At 34.1% G+C, this 21,691-nt stretch overlaps 1 protein-coding gene across 2 annotated transcripts in view; it reads left to right on the forward strand.

Annotated features, from left to right (window-relative positions):
• Nucleotides 1-21,691, forward strand: part of LOC123552688 (uncharacterized) — a 35,574-nt gene that overhangs the window by 7,209 nt on the left and 6,674 nt on the right. Inside the window, exons 5-10 of one of the 2 annotated variants that reach the window (XM_053540567.1) lie at nt 9,540-9,665; nt 10,135-10,316; nt 11,777-11,816; nt 16,089-16,185; nt 16,779-16,962; nt 17,438-17,488. In XM_053540567.1, coding sequence (XP_053396542.1) covers nt 9,540-9,665; nt 10,135-10,316; nt 11,777-11,816; nt 16,089-16,185; nt 16,779-16,962; nt 17,438-17,488 — 680 coding nt within the window. The remainder of the gene's footprint in view (nt 1-9,539; nt 9,666-10,134; nt 10,317-11,776; nt 11,817-16,088; nt 16,186-16,778; nt 16,963-17,437; nt 17,489-21,691) is intronic. The other variant, XM_053540568.1, reaches the window with a different exon arrangement.

Consider the following 21,691-nt stretch of genomic DNA (forward strand, 5'->3'; position numbering starts at 1 on the left):
GCTATCCAGTAGGAATGTCAATAGATGCATGTGGTCTAGAAAATATATCAGGCCTGTTATTTTTCAGGCCTGGTCCTGATATCAGGCTTTGAAAACCTGAATTTTCAAATTCCATTGAACCATAAATGAGCAATTTGCTGTACTTTTGTAATTCTAAAAACTCATGTCTGTTTGAAGATCTGAAGAACATAACCCTCTGAAAATATATTATATTGAAAAAAGATGGAAAACATGGATATTTAACACTTTTCAGCTTATTTTCCATACAAGTACGTGTGGTTGGTAGTGTTAACAGTGAATGAATTATAATTATTATACCAGATTTATATAGTGCCCTTTTCATGATAAACACGTTCAGAGGCGCTTTACAGCAACTGCAGCCACACAGAAATTATCTTTCAAATGTAAGGTTAATAAGTGCTGGTGTATCCATGGAAATGTATTTTCTCTAATTTTTAAGCAAATTTAATTAACAGTGACTTTTTCAATGGCTTCAGTAGCATTTTTTATGACCAAAATGGAATATTAAGGTTTATTTTATGAACAGAATATAAAACAGTTATCATTAAAATATCAATGAACTAGGAAGAATATGTGTTACAAACCAAGCTGCCCAATTACACCCACCTGCCTTCCAAGTAAAATCAGTCATTAACCCTTAGCCTGCTGCAGGCAAATTTAACAGCCTTTGCAAACAGCTTGGTCAAAGGTCAATAAGGTTTTTTCCCTGTCCGATCCAGAACTCTGTCATCCATCAAGGGATTACAATATTACTTGGCATAAATGTTTCCCATGATGAGACGACGTGTCATGCGCAACACCCAGTACCTTAGCTTAAAGGTCAAGGTCACACTTTGAGATCAAAGGTCAAGAGGACTTTTTTCCTGTCCGGTCTATAACTTTGTCATGCAAAGCAGGATTTAGATATCAGTTGGCACAAATATTCCCCTGGATGAGACAACATGTCATGCGCAAGAACCAGGTCCCTAGGTCTAAGGTCAAGGTCATATTTAGAGGTCAAAGGTCAAATTCAAGAATGACTTTGTACGGAACATTTCTTCTTCATGCATGGAGGGATTTTGATGTAACTTGGACCAAATGTTCACCACCATGAGGCACCCTTGTTTTTAGAATTACGTCCCTTTGTTGTTACTATAAATAGATTTTATTGTAACTTTTTTATTACTGGTGGTAGAGAAAAATTGAGACCACTTTTCTGTGGTACAGCATGCATGTTACATCCAATTTTTAGGTGTATTTTGACCTATCTCTACCTGGTAAAGAGTTTCTTGTGGACTTATATTATATAGATTTTTTTTTTTTTTTTTTTTTTTTTTTTAAAGGTTAATTTCCCTTTGTTGTTACTATAAATAACTTACATGATAACATTTTTATAATCAGCCAAAAAAATTCAATATGAAAACAACTATAGGTTTTTATATATATAGATTTTAATCCAAGTGTTTTGTTATAACATAGTATATATATAACAACGCTAGGGTAAGGTTGTAGATCAAGTGTCACTAAGTCTTGATTCGATTACCATAAAACACAACACACTGGCGGGGAATTATTTGTATTCTATTTTTTTAAATCTGACACAAAGTTTTTAATAACAATATATAATACTGTCCAACAGTTATAAAGTAACAACTTATTTTATGTAATTTTATCCAACTTGCAAGTATATTATTAAAAAGAATATATCCAGGTGTACTTCACAAAGGTTGATCACTAAGTCCAGTTTTTTTACAAAGTTACTTAGTCTTCTTTTATCCTCATAGAAACATGTCATATTTTGAGTGACAGCCTTCAGTCACTTTTAGTTACTTACAAAAGTAGATGAACAAACAAAAGAAGTATGAAAATTTACAAATGGTAAAATCATAAGATGTAGGATTATCACATACAGACAAAAAGTGCTAAAAGCCATAATATATAAAATATGTTTGAAAGCAATTCTTTTTATATACTCGACAAATATTTAAGTAACAAATGACACATTTTGAGAAGGAAATAATGATTAATGGTAATTGCTAATAAGGATGTTTTTCAGAGAGTTAAATTAATGTTTGTTTAATAAATTAAGGTAAAAATAAGGGATTTAAACAACAATATCAGAAAAACACAAAATGTTCAAAATTTACAGCATAATAACTCTCCTCTGCTTTGATAACTTTGTCCTCAAAGTTGAATTTCTGATCTGAAGAAAACAAAACAATGAAAATAACAAATAGGAAAGTGTCTCCTCTGCTTTAAAAAATTTGTACCAAATGTTTTAAGTATAAGTTGAGTCATATTTGAAAATTATCACACAAGTTTAAATTTTGTTTTTGTATTCACATAGTTTACTTTTTCCTGGCATGCTTTAAGACCTTATTCCGAGTCTTGGACAGAATACTGCAAAATGTCCTTTCATTTTGCACAGTGAGCATTTATTCTTATTGGCTGCACAAAGATAATGAAAGACACTGCTTCCACAGGTACTGCAGTAGAATTTCCTATGTCTGTATTCTGTGGGTCCATTGCCTCTTTCGACAACATCTAATATGTTACTGCAGTGTTGTGATGAAAGGTTTTCCATGTCTTCTTTTGCAGCCAAATACATTATTTCCAGAGTTTTCACAGAGTCTCTGAGTGTTTTAATTTCCTGTGAAAGTGGATCAGTGTTTGTGTTGTTTTCCTGTTGTCTGTTTATGGTTTTATTCTTTGATGCACAATGCTGTTTCACTAAGCTAGAGTTTTTTGGTCCCATTTTTGCTAATTCTGCATTGCCTATGTTGTAGAAGGGCATAATAGAGCACACTGCTGATTTTAAAATGTCTGTTTGTTCTCCTTGAGATGACTTGACAATGTTTTGTCTGGAATTCAAAATTTGATGATGATTCACAAAGTTTTTAAGCTGACTTACTTGTGGTTTTGTTTGTATTTTCACAGAGCCAGTATTATGGCAGTATGTTGCATAATGTCCATATCGTCTGCAGATGTAGCAGATTCTGGTCAGTGCCTTACAAAATTGATTGTTTACATGGTCACTGCCACATCTTCTACATTCTTGGTTGACACGTTCTAGGTTTGTAGATGAAAATGGTATATTCCATGGTAGTCTTCTGGAAGTCATATTCTGTGACTGTAAAATCCTCTTCATTATCGTGTTTGTTGGGGAATACTCGCTTATCTGCTGTTGAGGCACTAAGATCGTTGCAACAGCTAAAAAGTGTTGCACCCGGTTTCTATCACCAAATTATAACAACGCCAGGGTAAGGTTGTAGATCAAGTGTCACTAAGTCTTGATTCGATTACCATAAAACACAACACACTGGTGGGGAATTATTTGTATTCTATTTTTTAAATCTGACACAAAGTTTTTAATAACAATATATAATACTGTCCAACAGTTATAAAGTAACAACTTATTTTATGTAATTTTATCCAACTTGCAAGTATATTATTAAAAAGAATATATCCAGGTGTACTTCACAAAGGTTGATCACTAAGTCCAGTTTTTTTACAAAGTTACTCAGACTTCTTTTATCCTCATAGAAACATGTCATATTTTGAGTGACAGCCTTCAGTCACTTTTAGTTACTTACAAAAGTAGATGAACAAACAAAAGAAGTATGAAAATTTACAAATGGTAAAATCATAAGATGTAGGATTATCACATACAGACAAAAAGTGCTAAAAGCCATAATATATAAAATATGTTTGAAAGCAATTCTTTTTATATACTCGACAAATATTTAAGTAACAAATGACACATTTTGAGAAGGAAATAATGATTAATGGTAATTGCTAATAAGGATGTTTTTCAGAGAGTTAAATTAATGTTTGTTTAATAAATTAAGGTAAAAATAAGGGATTTAAACAACAATATCAGAAAAACACAAAATGTTCAAAATTTACAGCATAATAACTATAGTACAATATTGTTTATGCATCATTGACAGATATCAGTTCATTATGTTATACTGCAGTAGAGAAAATTAGGTGCCTTCCAGTAGGGGACTTTGTATTGCATGGCAATACTTCATTCACTTGTTCAAATTGAAAGATTCATGAAAAATATTTCACCAAATAATGGGAATGTTAAGTTAGGTGAAATAAAAAGATTGCTCAAAATCATGTACATTCACGATGTAAGCTATTGATTTAGTGCGGTTACTGACATTTAACATTAGGACATCTGTGATGTCATTTTAATGCAGTAATGTTTTTTTATTAGCTCACCTGTCACAAAGTGACAAGGTGAGCTTTTGTGATCGCGCGGTGTCCGTCGTCCGTGCGTGCGTGCGTCCGTAAACTTTTGCTTGTGACCACTCTAGAGGTCACATTTTTCAAGGGATCTTTATGAAAGTTGGTCAGAATGTTCATCTTGATGATATCTAGGTCAAGTTCGAAACTGGGTCACGTGCCTTCAAAAACTAGGTCAGTAGGTCTAAAAATAGAAAAACCTTGTGACCTCTCTAGAGGCCATATATTTCACAAGATCTTCATGAAAATTGGTCAGAACGTTCACCTTGATGATATCTAGCTTAAGTTCGAAACTGGGTCACGTGCCGTCAAAAACTAGGTCAGTAGGTCAAATAATAGAAAAACTTTGTGACCTCTCTAAAGGCCATATATTTCATGGGATCTGTATGAAAGTTGGTCTGAATGTTCATCTTGATGGTATCTAGGTCATTTTCAAAACTGGGTCACGTGCGGTCAAAAACTAGGTCAGTAGTTCTAAAAATAGAAAAACTTTGTGACCTCTCTAGAGGCCATATATTTCATGCGATCTATATGAAAGTTGGTCTGAATGTTCATCTTGATGATATCTAGGTCAAGTTTGAAACTGGGTCACTTGCTGTCAAAAACTAGGTCAGTAGGTCAAATAATAGAAAAACCTTGTGACCTCTCTAAAGGTCATATTTTTCATGGGATCTGTATGAAAATTGGTCTGAATGTTCATCTTGATGATATCTAGGTCAGGTTCGAAACAGGGTCATGTGCGGTCAAAAACTAGGTCAGTAGGTCTAAAAATAGAAAAACCTTGTGACCTCTGCGGAGGCCATATTTTTCAATGGATCTTCATAAAAATTTGTCAGAATGTTCACCTTGATGATATCTAGTTCAAGTTTGAAACAGGGTCAGGTACCTTAAAAAACTAGGTCAGTAGGTCAAATAATACAAAAACCTTGTGACCTCTCTAGTTTAAGTAAAGTTTTTGTATGACATGATAAAGTTTTGCATGCAAGTACGTATAGCTATCATTTAAAGGAATATAGCTTTGAAACTTTACTTATTTTTTAGCTCACCTGTCACAAAGTGACAAGGTGAGCTTTTGTGATCGCGCGTCGTCCATCCGTGCGTGCGTGTGTCCGTAAACTTTTGCTTGTGACCATTCTAGAGGTCACATTTTTCATGGGATCTTTATGAAAGTTGGTCAGAATGTTCATCTTGATGATATCTAGGTCAAGTTCGAAACTGGGTCACGTGCCATCAAAAACTAGGTCAGTAGGTCTAAAAATAGAAAAACCTTGTGACCTCTCTAGAGGCCATATATTTCACAAGATCTTCATGAAAATTGGTCAGAATGTTCACCTTGATGATATCTAGGTCAAGTTCGAAACTGGGTCACGTGCCATCAAAAACTAGGTCAGTAGGTCTAAAAATAGAAAATCCTTGTGACCCCTCTAGAGGCCATATATTTCAGAAGATCTTCATGAAAATTGGTCAGAACATTCATCTTGATGATATCTAGGTCAAGTTCGAAACTGGGTCACATGCCTTCAAAAAGTAGGTAAGTAGGTCAAATAATAGAAAAACTTTGTGACCTCTCTAGAGGCCATATATTTCATGAGATCTTCATGAAAATTGGTCAGAATGTTCATCTTGATGATATCTAGGTCAAGTTCGAAAGTGGGTCAGGTGCCATCAAAAACTAGGTCACTAGGTCTAAAAATAGAAAAACCTTGTGACCTCTCTAGAGGCCATATATTTCATGGGATCTATATGAAAGTTGGTCAGAATGTTCACCTTGATGATATCTAGGTCAAGTTCGAAACTGGGTCACGTGCCATCAAAAACTAGGTCAGTAGGTCTAAAAATAGAAAAACCTTGTGACCTCTCTAGAGGCCATATATTTCAAAAGATCTTCATGAAAATTGGTCAGAACATTCACCTTGATGATATCTAGGTTAAGTTCGAAACTGGGTCACGTGCCTTCAAAAACTAGGTCAGTAGGTCAAATAATAGAAAAACATTGTGACCTCTCTAAAGGCTATATTTTTCATGGGATCTGTATGAAAATTGGTCTGAATGTTCATCTTGATGATATCTAGGTAAAGTTCGAAACTGGGTTGGGTGCGGTCAAAAACTAGGTCAGTAGTTCTAAAAATAGAAAAACCTTGTGACCTCTCTAGAGGCCATATATTTCATGAGATCTTCATGAAAATTGGTCAGAATGTTCATCTTGATGATATCTAGGTCAAGTTCGAAAGTGGGTCACATGCTGTCAATAACTAGGTCAGTAGGTCAAATAATAGAAAAACCTTGTGACCTCTCTAGAGGCCATATTTTCCATGGGATCTGTATGAAATTTGGTCTGAATGTTCATCTTGATGATATCTAGGTCAAGTTCGAAAGTGGGTCACGTGCCTTCAAAAACTAGGTCAGTAGGTCAAATAATAGAAAAACCTTGTGACCTCTCTTAAGGCCATATTTTGTATTGGATCTGTATGAAAATTGGTCTGAATGTTCATCTTGATGATATCTAGGTCAAGTTCGAAACAGTATTATGTGCGGTCAAAAACTAGGTCAGTAGGTCTAAAAATAGAAAAACCTTGTGACCTCTCTAGAGGCCATACTTGTGAATGGATCTCCATAAAAATTGGTCAGAATGTTCACCTTGATGATATCTAGGTAAAATTTGAAACTGGGTCACGTGCCATAAAAAACTAGGTCAGTAGGTCAAATATTAAAAAAACCTTGTGACCTCTCTAGAGGCCACACTTTTCATGGGATCTGTATGAAAGTTGGTCTGAATGTTCATCTTGATGATATCTAGGTCAAGTTTGAAACTGGGTCAACTGCGGTCAAAAACTAGGTCAGTAGGTCTAAAATTATTAAAATCTTTTGACCTCTCTAGAGACCATATTTTTCAATGGATCTTCATGAAAATTGATCTGAATGTTCACCTTGATGATATCTAGGTCAATTTCAAAACTGGGTCACGTGCGGTCAAAAACACGGCCAGTAGGTATAAAAATAGAAAAACCTTGTGACCTCTCTAGAGGCCATATTTTTCATGAGATCTTCATGAAAATTAGTGAGAATATTTACCTTGATGATATCTAGGTAAAGTTCAAAACAGGGTCACGTACCTTCGAAAACTAGGTCAATAGGTCAAATAATAGAAAAACCTTGTGACCTCTCTAGAGACCCTATTTTCCATGGGATCTGTATGAAATTTGGTCTGAATGTTCATCTTGATAATATCTAGGTCAAGTTCGAAACTGGGTCACATGAGCTCAAAAACTAGGTCACTATGTCAGATAATAGAAAAAACGACTTCATACTCAAAACTGAGTCATGTGGGAAGAGGTGAGCGATTCAGGACCATCATGGTCCTCTTGTTATATACATAATATATGAATTTTGTCAAAAATATAAATTGTATTTCACAAGTAAATATGAACAGGCAGAAAAAAAATCTGTATTGTACCTTTTGTATTGTATGTTGCCGGACTACTTTCATTTAATTTGCATGACCTGACACAGTTTTATAAATAGCGCACAAAAAACTTCACTCATTTCTATTTTAACATCAACAAACATTGAAGATTTCTTTCGATAACACAAGAACGAACAAAAAGTTGGAGGTATATAATAAAAGGGTCATTACAACAGAAGCAAGATCTGGGACTCTGTATTCAGCTCTTGCAGATTTTGCAAGGATGGATCACACTCGGCACTTGCGCGCCTCGTGAGATCCAATCTTGCAAAATTCACTCAAGCTGAATACAGCATCCCAGATCGCGCTACTATTACAATAACCATATTGTAGTACATATGTGATAATGTGTTCATTATTTCAGTATGATTTAATGATTAACCTTTACCCTGCTAAATTTCTAAAATGGACTGGTCCATCATTCAGTTTGAGTAATTATACCATTTATTATTTGATGAGGGGTTCACTGAAAATTTATTGACTGAATAGCAAACAGTGCAGACCATGATCAGCCTGCACGGACGTGCAGGCTGATCTTGGTCTGCACTGGTCGCAGAGGCAGAATCACTTGACGCCAGCAGACTAAAGGTTAAGCATCAAGTCAGAGACAGTTTAATGAAATTATACAGAATGATGAGTATACTAACCCTTTTTGTTTGACGTACATGTTGTCCTATGTTCTCAACATTTGCTTCAAGTTGGGTGTACGCACATTAATTTAAAGGGAAAGGCAATGTTGTTCCAGTGTTAGTTTCCTCAGCTGGGATTTCTTAAATCATTTAAAGAAGTGAAAGAATTTTCAAAATCGGAATAAAAATTATAGAAAGTTTCCATGGCAACAATAAACAAAATGGCGGATTTATTAAATTTTTAGATATACATTTGAACTGTATTTACTTATTTCTGTAAAATAATTTCCTACTTTTTCCAGCTATAATGAGAGAAATTATCATGTTTTACAACTTACACTCAAAAACATTTGAAAATCAATCTATTTAAAAGGTTATTTGATAAATAAAGAATTCAGCAGTGTGCAAATGACGTCATAAACACACTAACATGGCTGCCTACATGATTCTTAAATTTACAACTGCCATATCTTTTTCAATAGTGGTCCGATTTTAAAAATTCTTTCAGCATTATGAAATGCTTGAGGATGGCTTTCATATAGAATTAACTTATTTTGAGGCTTTCCTTACCATTTAAGTGACATCATATACTACATCTTTTAATAATGAAGTAATGTAAATACATGTAATATCACCAGGAATAATGACATATATAAATTAGAATAATGCATGTAAGTCTTTCATAAATATTTCAGTTATTAAATGAAATTCATGTCTGTTATTTATGTTCTTAGGCGTAAAAAAATTGTTTGTTTCCGGTATCCCGACCTACCCTAAATATTTGGCCCGACCCTAAATGTTTTTATGGCCTTGGAGAATAATTTTTTCAACTTTTTGGCAAAAAGTTGCCAAACTGCACTTTTTATGCTTAAAACATGGTCAGTGATGTTAGAAATCAACTTCCTGATGCTCTAAAGGCATAACCCCCCTATTTGTATTCATTTTTTGACAAAAAAATAATTTCCGAAGAGTCTCCCTTAATAAAAAAAAATTCCAAAAAAAAAATTTTTTCCGACCTACCTACCCTATTTTTTTTGAGCATGTTACTGGAAACAAAGAATTTTTTTTTTAGGCCTTATCGGTTGAGTAGATCATTACATTTGTTCAAAATGTCAGTTGTGCATAAAAATGTAGTGTACATTTGACATTCCTCATAGATAGAATTTTTCAGTTTATGTTACATTTTTTTACAGAGAATGTTGTACGGAAGTTAAATGTCCCAGCTAACACTGTGGTGTCTCTAACATTCTGGGATATTCCTGGTAGAGAGGATATGGATTTACACAAATCTTACTTCAGGAACCTAGATGCTGCTATAGGTATGTTATACACTTGTGTCACTAACATTCTATGTGAACAGGTTATGGATCTTCAGGAATCTGGATGCAGCTGTTGGAATGTTATACAGTGGTTTCACTAACATTCTAGGACATTCCTAGTAGAGAGGACATGGACTTACATTATCATGGTTTCAAAGAACGTGTGAAAGATAAATAAATGATTAATCACAACGTTAAAAGATCCTGTTGTTCAATTAAGAGGGAGGTCTTTACATTATTACTGAGTCGAATCGTTATTATATAAGGTGATTTAAGATACAGACTATAAAATTGGCTACTTATCAGTCTGTAAACCAAAAGAGCTGATATCTAATCAAAAGTCACAACTTACTTTACAGTGTCCTATTCGATATGCTATAAATATGTGACAACTTACAATTCTACACTACTTGATGTAGTAGATTTGTTGTAGTAGTCTCCCTTTGACCACATTCAATTTTCTATTTAGTGGTTGTTGACCTAACCAACAAAGCTACTGTAGACATGGCAAATGTGTGGAAACAGATAGTTCTCAACAAACTGACAAAGCTGGTTCCTACAGAGAACAGTAAGAATGGGGAACCGATGCAAGAGGTACCAGTGAGTCCTGTCAACTTTCCAGTACTTCTGCTTGGCAATAAATTTGATATTGTAAGTTGTATTTAACACCTTTTTAATATTTTATTTAATTGCTTTTAGGTTAAAATGACTTGTAGTATTTCAGTATTTATTCTTTTGCTGTTTTTTTCTCCCTTTCAAATGTATTATGGTGTTTGAAGTGCCTGTCTGTCTGTCTGTCAGTCATTCCATCAGTCTGTCTGTTACACCTTTTTTGTGTATTCATCTCTTTCTACAGTTTTATCCAGTTCAAATGAAACTTGGTATACCTCTACAGCATGAATTTAACATGCACATATTTTTGGGATTTTCATGTCTGATTATCGTATTTGAGTTATGCCGAATCTTTGGACATAGCTATATTACATCCACATCTGTACCTTGTGTATTCAACTCCACCTGCAGTTTCCATCTGTTTCAAATGAAACTTTTATACATCATCAACATGAAGTGGACACCTGTATATTATAGGAACTTTAGTTTTGAATATTATTTTTTAAGTTACGCCCTGTATTTGAACTTAGCCATATTACACTTCAAGTAATCAACTCCCTCTACAGTTTCCATGCAGTTTAAATGAAACTACTGTCATGAACATAAAGTGGACATGTGTAAATTTTTGTGACTTCTTGGCCAATTATTATTTTTTGAGTTATGCCTTGGTTTTTTGGACTAAAGCTTTTTAGAACTACCCCTGTACCTAGTGTACTTAACTTCTGCAGTTTCCAACCAGTTCAGTTGAAACTGATACTCATTGTCAGCATGAAGCGGACATGGAGATATTATTGGTACTTCCATGCTTGATTATTGTTTGTTTTAGTAATGCCCCTTTTTTTGGGCTTAGCGATATTACAACTACATCTGTACCTTGTGAACTCCACTCCTCCTACAGTTTGCATCCAATTCCAGTGGAATTTGATATCAAAGCACAGATTATTGGGAATTTCATGTCAGATTTTTTTTCCAGTTGTCTACTTTCTGACTTTATACTGTTAAAGCAGAAATTTTCGCTAGGGTTTAATTTTCGCTTTATTAGCAAGGCCCTACATCTCGCGAAAATAATCCTCGCATAAATATTCACCATTAGTATAATTCTAATTCAAGCAGGATACCGTTTTTACAATTTTGCGAATATTAAATCTCGCGAACATACTTAAAATTTCAAATTCGTGAAATTTTGACCCCGCGAAAATATATGCGTTTACAGTATTTGATTCTATTAAGCATTTCCAGGAGGTACGTGTCATGCAATGTTGACATCATTCTTGTTAATGTCTAGGTATTTCTGACATAAATTGCCATTCTGTCTGTTCCTAGATATATTTATAGAAATTCTCCAAAACTAGAAGACAAGAAAAATGACTTGATTATGTTTTAACTAAAAAAAAAAACAACTTAGCTTTTTTGAAAGCCTATAATGAGTATCCTTATTGTTTACTTATTTTTCAATTTTAACATTATTATTTCTAAGAGATGTACTTTTATATGTGCAGATAGAAGAAGAGATTTACCATGACCTTGCTAAAAGACAGGGTGAGTTATTACAGGGAGTGTTATATCAGTATATTTACTGTAATTGCTGCCTTGACTAATTTTAGATCAGCTTCTTTCATATTTTCTGATATTGGCTTATAAGATTATGTTTAATTATGTTAATCTTGCATATGAGGTTTGTTCTTTACCAAATTTAGGCATGCACAAACAGGAAAAAAATGTGTACAAACAAGGAGATTCTTGTGAGCATGCACTGTTGGGATATGCAGCACAATCAACCTAAAACAAACTAGTATAAACTAGGTAGAATGGTTTATGTTGATTCTGGTTGATATCATCTGTTCTGTTCTTTGGATTTTCAAATTACAAGCAGAACCCAACTTCCAGTCATGTCAGGTCAAGGTTGCTAAGTGAGGTCAAAGGCCAATCAGGATTGTTTTGTGCCCATTGAATCTTTTACTCCCATTAAAATATTTTAAATAACTCCTCACAAATGATAGCCATATTGAGACAATATACAGAATGCAACTTTAAGTCATTTTGGTTCAAGGACAATGTCACATATTGAGATAAAAGGTCAAATAAGGAATATTTTGTGTCCAAGGGATTGAGAACATCTTGCCACAGCTGTATACGATATTGACATGACATATAAAAAGCAACTTTCAGTCAGTTGGTTCAGGGTCAAGGTTGCAAGGTGAGGTCATAGGTCATAAAGGGATTGTCTTATATAATCTTTGTATTTTTCATCCAAAGAAATTTTAATATAGAATTGTAATTGCTTTGTCTACCAGTACATCTCTTTGTGGTATGACCAGTTGTGATGTACCTTTGAAATGAGGCCCCAAGGGGAGGTGCATTTTGTACCCCCCACCCCAATGTTCATGGGTAAGGGGTCCAGCAGGGGAGGGGGTGCACTTAGAGTTTCCCTTGTCTGAACATCTATCCTTCAGTCCTTTTTGTCTTTCCAAATTTGTATTGTGCATATCTAAAAAAAAATTGACCTAGAGTCACCAAACCTCATAGGATTGTTAATAGGCATGTGCAGTTGCGAACCTGGAGTGTTGTTTGAGGTTCCACTCAGCCAGCATAGAGTTATGACCCTTGACATTAGTCAGAAATATGCTTAAAGGGCCTAAAAGTTTGTTGTCCTACATTCATAAAATTTTAGGGGATTGTTATATACCATATGAAGTTTTGCATCTGATGTTCTTTTCAGAATTTCACTTAGCCAGACCAGTGTTATGGTCCTTGACCAAATGAAAATAGGAGTAAAGGCTTTAAAAGCTTGTGTTGCACATATCTCAAAAAAGTATTTGACCCAGAGTCACATATAGGAATAATATTCAGCATGTGAATTTTTGCACCTGGGGTATCATTTGGGATTTCAAATTGCTGTATTGGAGTTATTGCCCTTGATTTAGAAAAATATGTTCTGAACCTAAAAAGTTTGTGTCACATGTTTCTCAAACAGTATTTGAGCTGGAGTCATGCTATTTCATAGAATTGTTATTAGTTGTGCACCTGGGATTTAACTACTCCTACTCTCCCTGCCCTCCCCTCTCCTTCCTCCAAAACACTATGTTTTTTTTTATTATGTGTTTCTTGATGATGTTTTGAAGTGTCCATACACTGACCCAACCCCACTGATGATTCACACCCTCAGCCAAAGGTAATATAAATGATTACTTAGTTTTGCATTGTCAGCAAGTAACACTTGACCATAAAGTGACAGGGAGTGCTATGGACACACATCAAGTTTCAAAAACCAGCCTCTTGTCAACTCTGTGTTTTAAATGTGTTTCTCATAATTTTACAATTTACTCAATGAAATCTAGACCTGTTACTTCAAATTCAATTAAGATTCATTTATTTTGTAAGTGAATACATCATCTGCAATAGACGTGCTAGTTGTCATTTTTGTTTTTGTCTGCTAACATCATATCAGCTTGTCATTGAGAATAACTTATAGAGTAATTGTGTGTTTTGTTCACAAACAAATTATTTTCTTCTTTAGGAGCATTCTCTTTCACGATGGAAAACCCTGTGATTTATCGAAATGTCATAACTTTTAAAGTAAACAGTTTCTTGTGGAGTTATTTTAAGATATTTTACGAAGTTAGGAGTCTGCTAGAATAATAAAAGCTATGGGTATTATATTAAGTATTTTTTTAACTGCAAAGGTTGAAAACACAGATGAATAATACAGTATATATATTTTTTGCTCACCTAAACCGAAGGAGCAGCATTAGTATAGGTGGATGGTCCGGTGTCCATCGTCTGACGTCCTTATTTTCATTTAAAAATCTTCTCCTCTGAAACCACCAGATTTGGTCTGTAGCATCCTGGTGAGGTCTTCTTATCAAGTTTGTTCAAATGGTGGCACTTGGCCCCTTTTAGGGGCTGCTAGAGGGAAAAATAGAAAAACCTTTAAACAACTTCTTCTCATGAACAGCTTGATGGATCTTCATCAAACTTGGTCTGTAGCATCATTATATGGTTCTCTCCCAAGTTTGTTCAAATAGGGGCACTTGGCCCCTTTTAGAGGCTGCTAGAGCTAAAAAAAGAAATACCTTTAAACAACTTCTTCACAAGCAAGATCTGATTAGGTCAAGGTCTGCCTCAGGTGTGTGACTTAGGCCTATTTGGGTCTCTTGTATTATTTGCATGACATTGTATTTATCTGAGAGCTGCTATGATATTATGAAATGTATAATTGTGGTTGAAAACCACGACTTTGAATCATTTACATGTTACTAGTTCTACTTCCCCACCAAACTTTGTTAGGGCGTGGGAGCTATATTTGAATCAAGGGATCATAAGTCAAGTTCATAAAGCAGATTTTTGCTTTGACAAAATTATTTCTCGTGTTGCATTTGGTTGGAAAATGTCTTGAAAAGCCTGCATTAGATTGAAACTTTACAGGAATCTTGAACCATAATGCAGTTATTCGCATCAGGTAAAGTTAATTATTTAATCTTGACATAAATATACCTCCTTTTGGCCTTGAAATGTGGCTCTTCGAATTAAAAAAGTTGAAAAAACATGTTGTTTTCCTCACATTTCATTGGTACTTTATAAAAACCTTCGGTCTCATGCAGGAAGTTGAAATAAGATTTCCCATAACTCTGACTTTTCGACAAAAAATTACCTCCCTTTCTAATTGAACTTATTTGTTCATATCTTTAGTATTTAAGAAAATGACATTAAATCCACTGAAGAAAATTCAATATAGTTTGGTACAGTAAACTCCGCTTTTAACAATATTCAGGGGACCGTAGAATTCGGCGTCGACCGAAACCGAAAGTAGGTAAAGTGTGCTTGATTTAAAAGAGATGTGCAACTCATAATATAGAATACATTCTGTATACGATTTATTTACAATATATACGTCGTTTTAATCAAAGGTTATGAAAATATATTCATAATTATGAAATAATATAAATACATTACAAAAGGAATGTCACATGAATGTACAATATTTTCATATTCAATTTAATTTGCCCGAAACTACAGGAACAATTTACTTTTAGTATAAACATTTACTAAAATATTTTTTCGCTTAGCAAAAAGCATTTAGCTGTAAATGTGTGAAAATTACCTTCAATTCATTGAATTGTTAGTGCGATAATTTGTTCGATGACACATAATTGTCTGAGTGCTGGTCATTGTCACGAGTTCACACCATCTCGCAAACCATAATTATCTCATTAAACGGGAAAACAAAGCATTGGGGACCTGAAAAGCACATTGTTACATCCGAAATATCGTTACATGCGATATCGGTACATCCGGAGCCAAAGTAAAGGAAATATAGAAGGCTCGAGTCGGAACTGCAATCACAGCATTGTTACAAGCGGTATATCGGTACAAGTGATATTGTTACAAGTGGAGTTTACTGTATTGTGATACATTTCATTATGAGTTACTGTAAAGAATAACTCTGCCTTGAATAATGATACATTTTTCTCAAATTTTGTAATTGTTTCAGTTTTTAACATTAAACACAAAGACTGACCTGTTGCGACTACACAGTGAGAAATAATTTGACATGACATGTCCCATAACTCTGGTGCATTTTTATACAAAATTATCCCACTTTGTAATTGTACATTGAGATGAAAGAAATGAGTCCTCATATTTCAGAATTCATCTTGAAAATGACCATCAAAACTTTAGTGCTCTCGGGTTCATATAATAGTAGTAATATTATGTCTTTCTGAAAATGTGCACATTTATGAGAAATTCTATTTACCTCTGAAAAAAAAAGCATGTATCACTAACTTATCATTATGTTATTATGTATTTCAGTGTCGGTGAGTATGGATGTAAATGGTGAGGTGGAACTGAAACACGGTGCGGTCGACAACCTTGAGACTGTTGCCGAGGAACATAACTTTATAGGAAGGTATTGAATAAGGATGGTTATATTACACAGTTTCTCATAAGTACAGTATTACCCATGCAACATTAGGTTACAAAATCTTGCCTATAATTGTATTGATGAAAGTAAATTTCATTTCAAACAAATTACAAATGAGCCGTGCCATGGGAAAACCAACATAGTGGGTGTGCGACCAACATGGATCCAGACCAGCCTGCGCATCCGCGCAGTCTGGTCAGGCTCCATGCTGTTCGCTTTTAAAGCCTATTGGAATTGGAGAAACTGTTAGCGAACAGCATGGATCCTGACCAGACTGCGCAGATGCGCAGGCTGGTCTGGATCCATGCTGGTTGCACACCCACTATGTTGGTTTTCCCATGGCGCGGCTCAAATGTACTGTCTTGCTCACATGACTTTGTATGTTTTGGTCTCTAAAGTTGTTCTAATCATTTAAGCCTCACTGGTGTTTGTTCAAGCTTCACCATAGAACAAGTTTTTTCCTGTGAAAAGTCTTTATATAGATATCTAACTGAAAAAAGGCTGATCAGTCTACTGAATCTGGGTGAAATGATGCTTACAGTTTAATGAACTTGGCATATTAATGTTGTATATTCCAGTGTGGCAGTGTCATCTAAGCAATCAGACAGTTCCGTTACCATGGCAATACAGTCGTTGGTAAGAAATATTCTGGAGAAACGTAACATCCCACGCAAATGGAGAGCAGTACCAGAGAAACCGAAACCTCCTAAGAAAGACAGGCCATTTATCTATGACAAGCTGGAAAAAACAGACATCGAGAAGGTAATGTTTATCATACATATTTTTTTCATGAAATTCAGTGTTTCATCATTTTGTTTTAATCTTTTAGTTCTAAATCAGTTGTATGTGTGCAAGTATAGATACAGGGTGACAATTTGGCAGTCAAGCATGTGGGTGAAAATACTTAAAATTAGGTTGATCAAAATGTAAAATAATAGGTAACTTTGGTAATTTCCTATTAAGCTGATAGTTTCAGATCAGTATATGATATTTCACAATTTTAGCTTGTTCTGTATATACAGTAATGGTGTTCTGTTGTGTGTTCATTTGTCAAGTTGTCATCTTAAAACTAAACATTGTACTGTTTAACTGCACATTTTTATTGTTTCCTTGCATATGCAGAGTCAGTGAAGTAATTTGTGTAAATTTTATTTTGTCTGTGAGAAGTCATCTGTTTTTGTATGTGAATGTGAATATATAAGAGTAAACATGTTTATGGTAACATATTGAAATCTAGGTGTTCAAAATGTACCAGTACAATAAGTTGGAAGTGACAGGAGATGAAAAGGTAAAATATGTTTCTCCCCTTTAGACATTACACAGGTGATGTATGTAGTTTACCTATAGATATGTGTAGACTTTCTTAGTAGATACCTGAAATTGCAGACAGTTTATAAAACTGTTGTAAAGAAGCTTTTAAGTTACAAGTCTTTTAAATGATTATGTAATAATCTTCACCATAGAATAAAGAATTTCTTGCCTATACCTAGTGGGGAAAGTATGCATTTGTCCAAGCATGCACCAGGGATAGATATTCCTGTCTTTCCCTAGGGAAGAACCTTGTCTAAAATAGTGTGCACTTAGGTGACGTCACATAGTACTAGCACTATCATGACATCATAAACTATAAAAAGTAATGCCCGGAAATACCCAAATCTATGTGTCACCACGATCTATTTTGAACGTGAAAGGCAAGAAAAATTATATAACATGTATGCCTGTGTAAGACCCTCGGGACAGCTTGGATAAAAAACCTTGCTAACGTTCGGTTTTTCATTCCACACTGTCCCTCAGATAGGGAAAAAAAGTCGTCTTGCACAGGCAGGCATGTAAGATCCTTATATTCTGCACATACTCATACACAGCCACTACTGTTTATAGATCTCTTACTAACAACACCTGTTATCTCCCTTAGATTCACATTAACATTAACTTTATCTTCCATTTCATAACCTGCTGATATATAAATTCATTCACTGCCATTGTTCATAACTGTAGATAATTTTCTCACCCTGTCATAAAGTTCTATGTGAATCCAATTAGGATGTCCCCTTCTCAGTTTGATCAAGGCGGACGAAATTGCCCCTTTGATATTGTTCAACAAAAGCTCTAAAATTTAAACAACAACAAAATAACATAAATTAAAAACAAATAACATTGTTTAGACTGTAATTATCAACTCTAAACTGCATGAAGGAAAAAGTTGGATATAAATGAAGAAATCAAAGAGTGGATTTTGTCAGCCTTGGTCAAATTAAGCAGGGGGTAAGTAGGGGGAATTTTGCTCGCATTCCATATGAATCATAAATAATCACATATAAGATTTGAAGGAGCTACTCTCTACAACATGCATGTCATACACATGAGTTTGTATTTTATTTTCCTTCTACAGTTTAATAGAAGTAGACTGGTTTTCGATCATAGATGGCTGGGGAAATATTATTTATAATCATATAATTGGTAAAATCTATGAAAAACTTTTCTCAGTTTCCATGTATAACTTTAATCCATTCTATTATTATAGATATTTCTGTCTCATATGACAGAATGTCACTTTTGAGACCCAGGTTTTTATGTCCAAAAGAGAGTACACAGAGAGATTTTAATGTGATTTTTTCATGTTTACTGACAGCAGAAGAATAAACAAGTACTTTTTATGAGGTTAAAGACATTTTAATACCCTAGAAATGTCTCATCCTTTGTATTAAGCCCAATTATCTATAGTTTATTGTTACAGTAATAACTGCTATATTTATAATTTCTTGAGAGTTTCTTTTAAAAAATGACAGAATCCTGTCTTTATATTGTTTTACAGCATTACTGTCATTTTAAATTTCCCTGTGAAATAAAAAAAAAGTCAGAAACATCAACTTTGATTGATTTACTGCAATTACGTACTTTTATTTCCTTTTGTAATAGCTGCTGCAATTTTTTTGTATAGTTTATAAAGTACACAATTTTGTTTTTTGAAATATGTTTGATATTGGATCATTTTGGCAACTATTTGAAGAGTGGACTTCTGAGCACAAGTAGAAAATTCACTTTGAAAAAGACTTGTCAAATATGTTTTTATTTGAAGAGAAAGTTTTACAGTGAGGTTGCACATAGGGGCTGCCAGAGCTAAAAATAAAAAAAACACCTTAAATCCAGTCAGTTTGGATCAGTATGTCTAGTTATGGCCCACATATTAGCCAGAATTGCAAACGTTGAATATGTCCACTAATTGAGTAGAGTATTCTAAAATGCATAACTAATTTGCTGTAATGGGCATATAATATTAATATGACATTTTGGCACTCTTGTTCTTCATAGGTTTATATAAAAGGGTACCGAAAATTAAGTAGATAATAGACATTACAGAAAGAATATAAAGCTTTGAAATGTATGTCTGCAAGGTAAAGCAGATACGCTACATTAAATGTCCTCGGTGAGAGATGATGTTTTGGACAAGGTATTAGCATTTAAACTTTGAGATCATGGGTGCAAAGCTTGCTAAAGCTGATACAGACATCAGCACTAGATTTACCAGGAACTGGGTATCAGACTTATTGAGAGAAGCTTTCAAACTAAATTAAGTATAACCTCTTTTCAGAAACAGTCTTATTTCCCCAATTCATGTTTAGTTCATGAGTGGTTAGTCTCCACAATGGTTAATGGCAGTCAAAAAGTGTTCCCTGTAGTTATATTTACCTCAGAGAAGCGGCGAAAAAGATGCAGTGAGCGACATTTAGAACAGTGTAGATTACATGACATTTTTAGTGTCAGTTGAGGCATCGTACATCATGCAGCCTTGAAACTTTCAAAATATATGTACAGTCAAACTCTGTTTGCTCGAACTCAAACTCATTGTCAGGTCCTGGCAAAGTCCCTATTTAATGCATTTTCTTTGATGGCTCGAACTGCTAATGACTCACACAAATTCTGCTGGTCCTGTTGAGTTCCAGTGAACAAAGTTTGACTGTTATATTGGTGTATAAAAGCTTGCATTACGCACTTTTATAGTTTAAAAAATCCTGTTTTAATTTATTCCTAAGAAATTTTGTATACTTGATGACCATTAAGTATAATGGTTGATGTTTAGGATATATTTTTTTTGGTCCTTTAAGGTATGCCTGGAAGTTGGTGGACTTAGACAAAATGTCCTTAGACTTGGATAAAATGTTTTATTTCTTCTGACATATGTTATCCCTAGGGTATTATTCATGTCTCTATCAGCTGAATTACTGTCTAAAAATAAGCAGTCTTTAAGATTACATGCAGACAGTAGTCTAAGTCTCAGGCTTAGTGCTGTCTAATAGACTGAAGATTAATCTTCATTTATGGCTATAAGTGCATTTCTCGAGATCTTTGCAGAATTTTTAATGGGAAGTTGTCTGTGACTCTACTAGACTAGAATAGGAAACTACAGGTGTTGTTCCTTTTGTTACCACTGGGAAAAGCTTTCTGTTTCTATCTTCTTCTTATAATCTCATTTTGTGCATATAATATTAACATCCAGTTCTTGTTGCATTATTGCAAGTTTTTTTTTGTTAATGAAGCCAGGAGCGACAAAAAAAGTTGTACAAGTGTTAATATAGTCTGTCGTTTCTTTGGTATTAATTTTCATATTGGCATTATTTTTGTCATAATGTTACTTGCAGGATCCTTTTATTGATTTTAGTTCTTGCGGCTCTCTGAAAAATAAGCTTTTATGATTCAGAAAATAACTTTAAATGGAATCTAGTGTTCATATTACATATAAGAGTTGAATACCCCTTTAATTTAGTATATTTTGATTTTACATTTACCATTACTTTTCAAATATATGTCATTCTACTTGATGACTCTTTTTTTCATATAATGAAAAGATTAAGTTTTTGTGTAGAACTTGTTGCAGTTAAATCCACTTTATGTGAGATTATTACATTATTGACCATGGTGACATTATAGCTAAGTAAAGTGAGGTTATTACTACTTATTGATCGTGATGATATTAAAGATTTTCTCATATGAAAAATCCTTACACAGTTCTGTTAAAACACAGAAATCTCACATCACAAAAACGTATTATCTGGCACTATTCAGGCAGCATGAAAAGAGTGTTACTATATTTGATCTACTATTTATATAAAAGATGTTTCAAAATCAAAATGATATAACAAAATGGTGTGACAGTTCGTTCACACACATCATATAGGTTATAAGGTGCGAGAAAATATCTAGTTAGACATCTACGCTCTTGTAAGTTATCCACAAGACGTGCTACTTCCAGTTTTTTTATGCGTTGATGTCACATACGCCATACCGTTGCAGTGGAATACTGCTTCCCTGTTTCATCTACTTTCTTAAATAAAAGACACATTACAATCAAAATATTAGTTAGCAGAACCATGTTTTAACATATCTCAACAATAGGAATCGGTTATAAGCTGCGTGTATAATTCACTCGGGCTACACCCACGTGAAATTATTTCACAAGCATATATCCTCATTTAATTGTTTCGATATGTTA

Source organism: Mercenaria mercenaria, chromosome 4 (genome assembly GCF_021730395.1).
Source record: "Mercenaria mercenaria strain notata chromosome 4, MADL_Memer_1, whole genome shotgun sequence".
Lineage (NCBI taxonomy): Eukaryota > Metazoa > Mollusca > Bivalvia > Venerida > Veneridae > Mercenaria > Mercenaria mercenaria.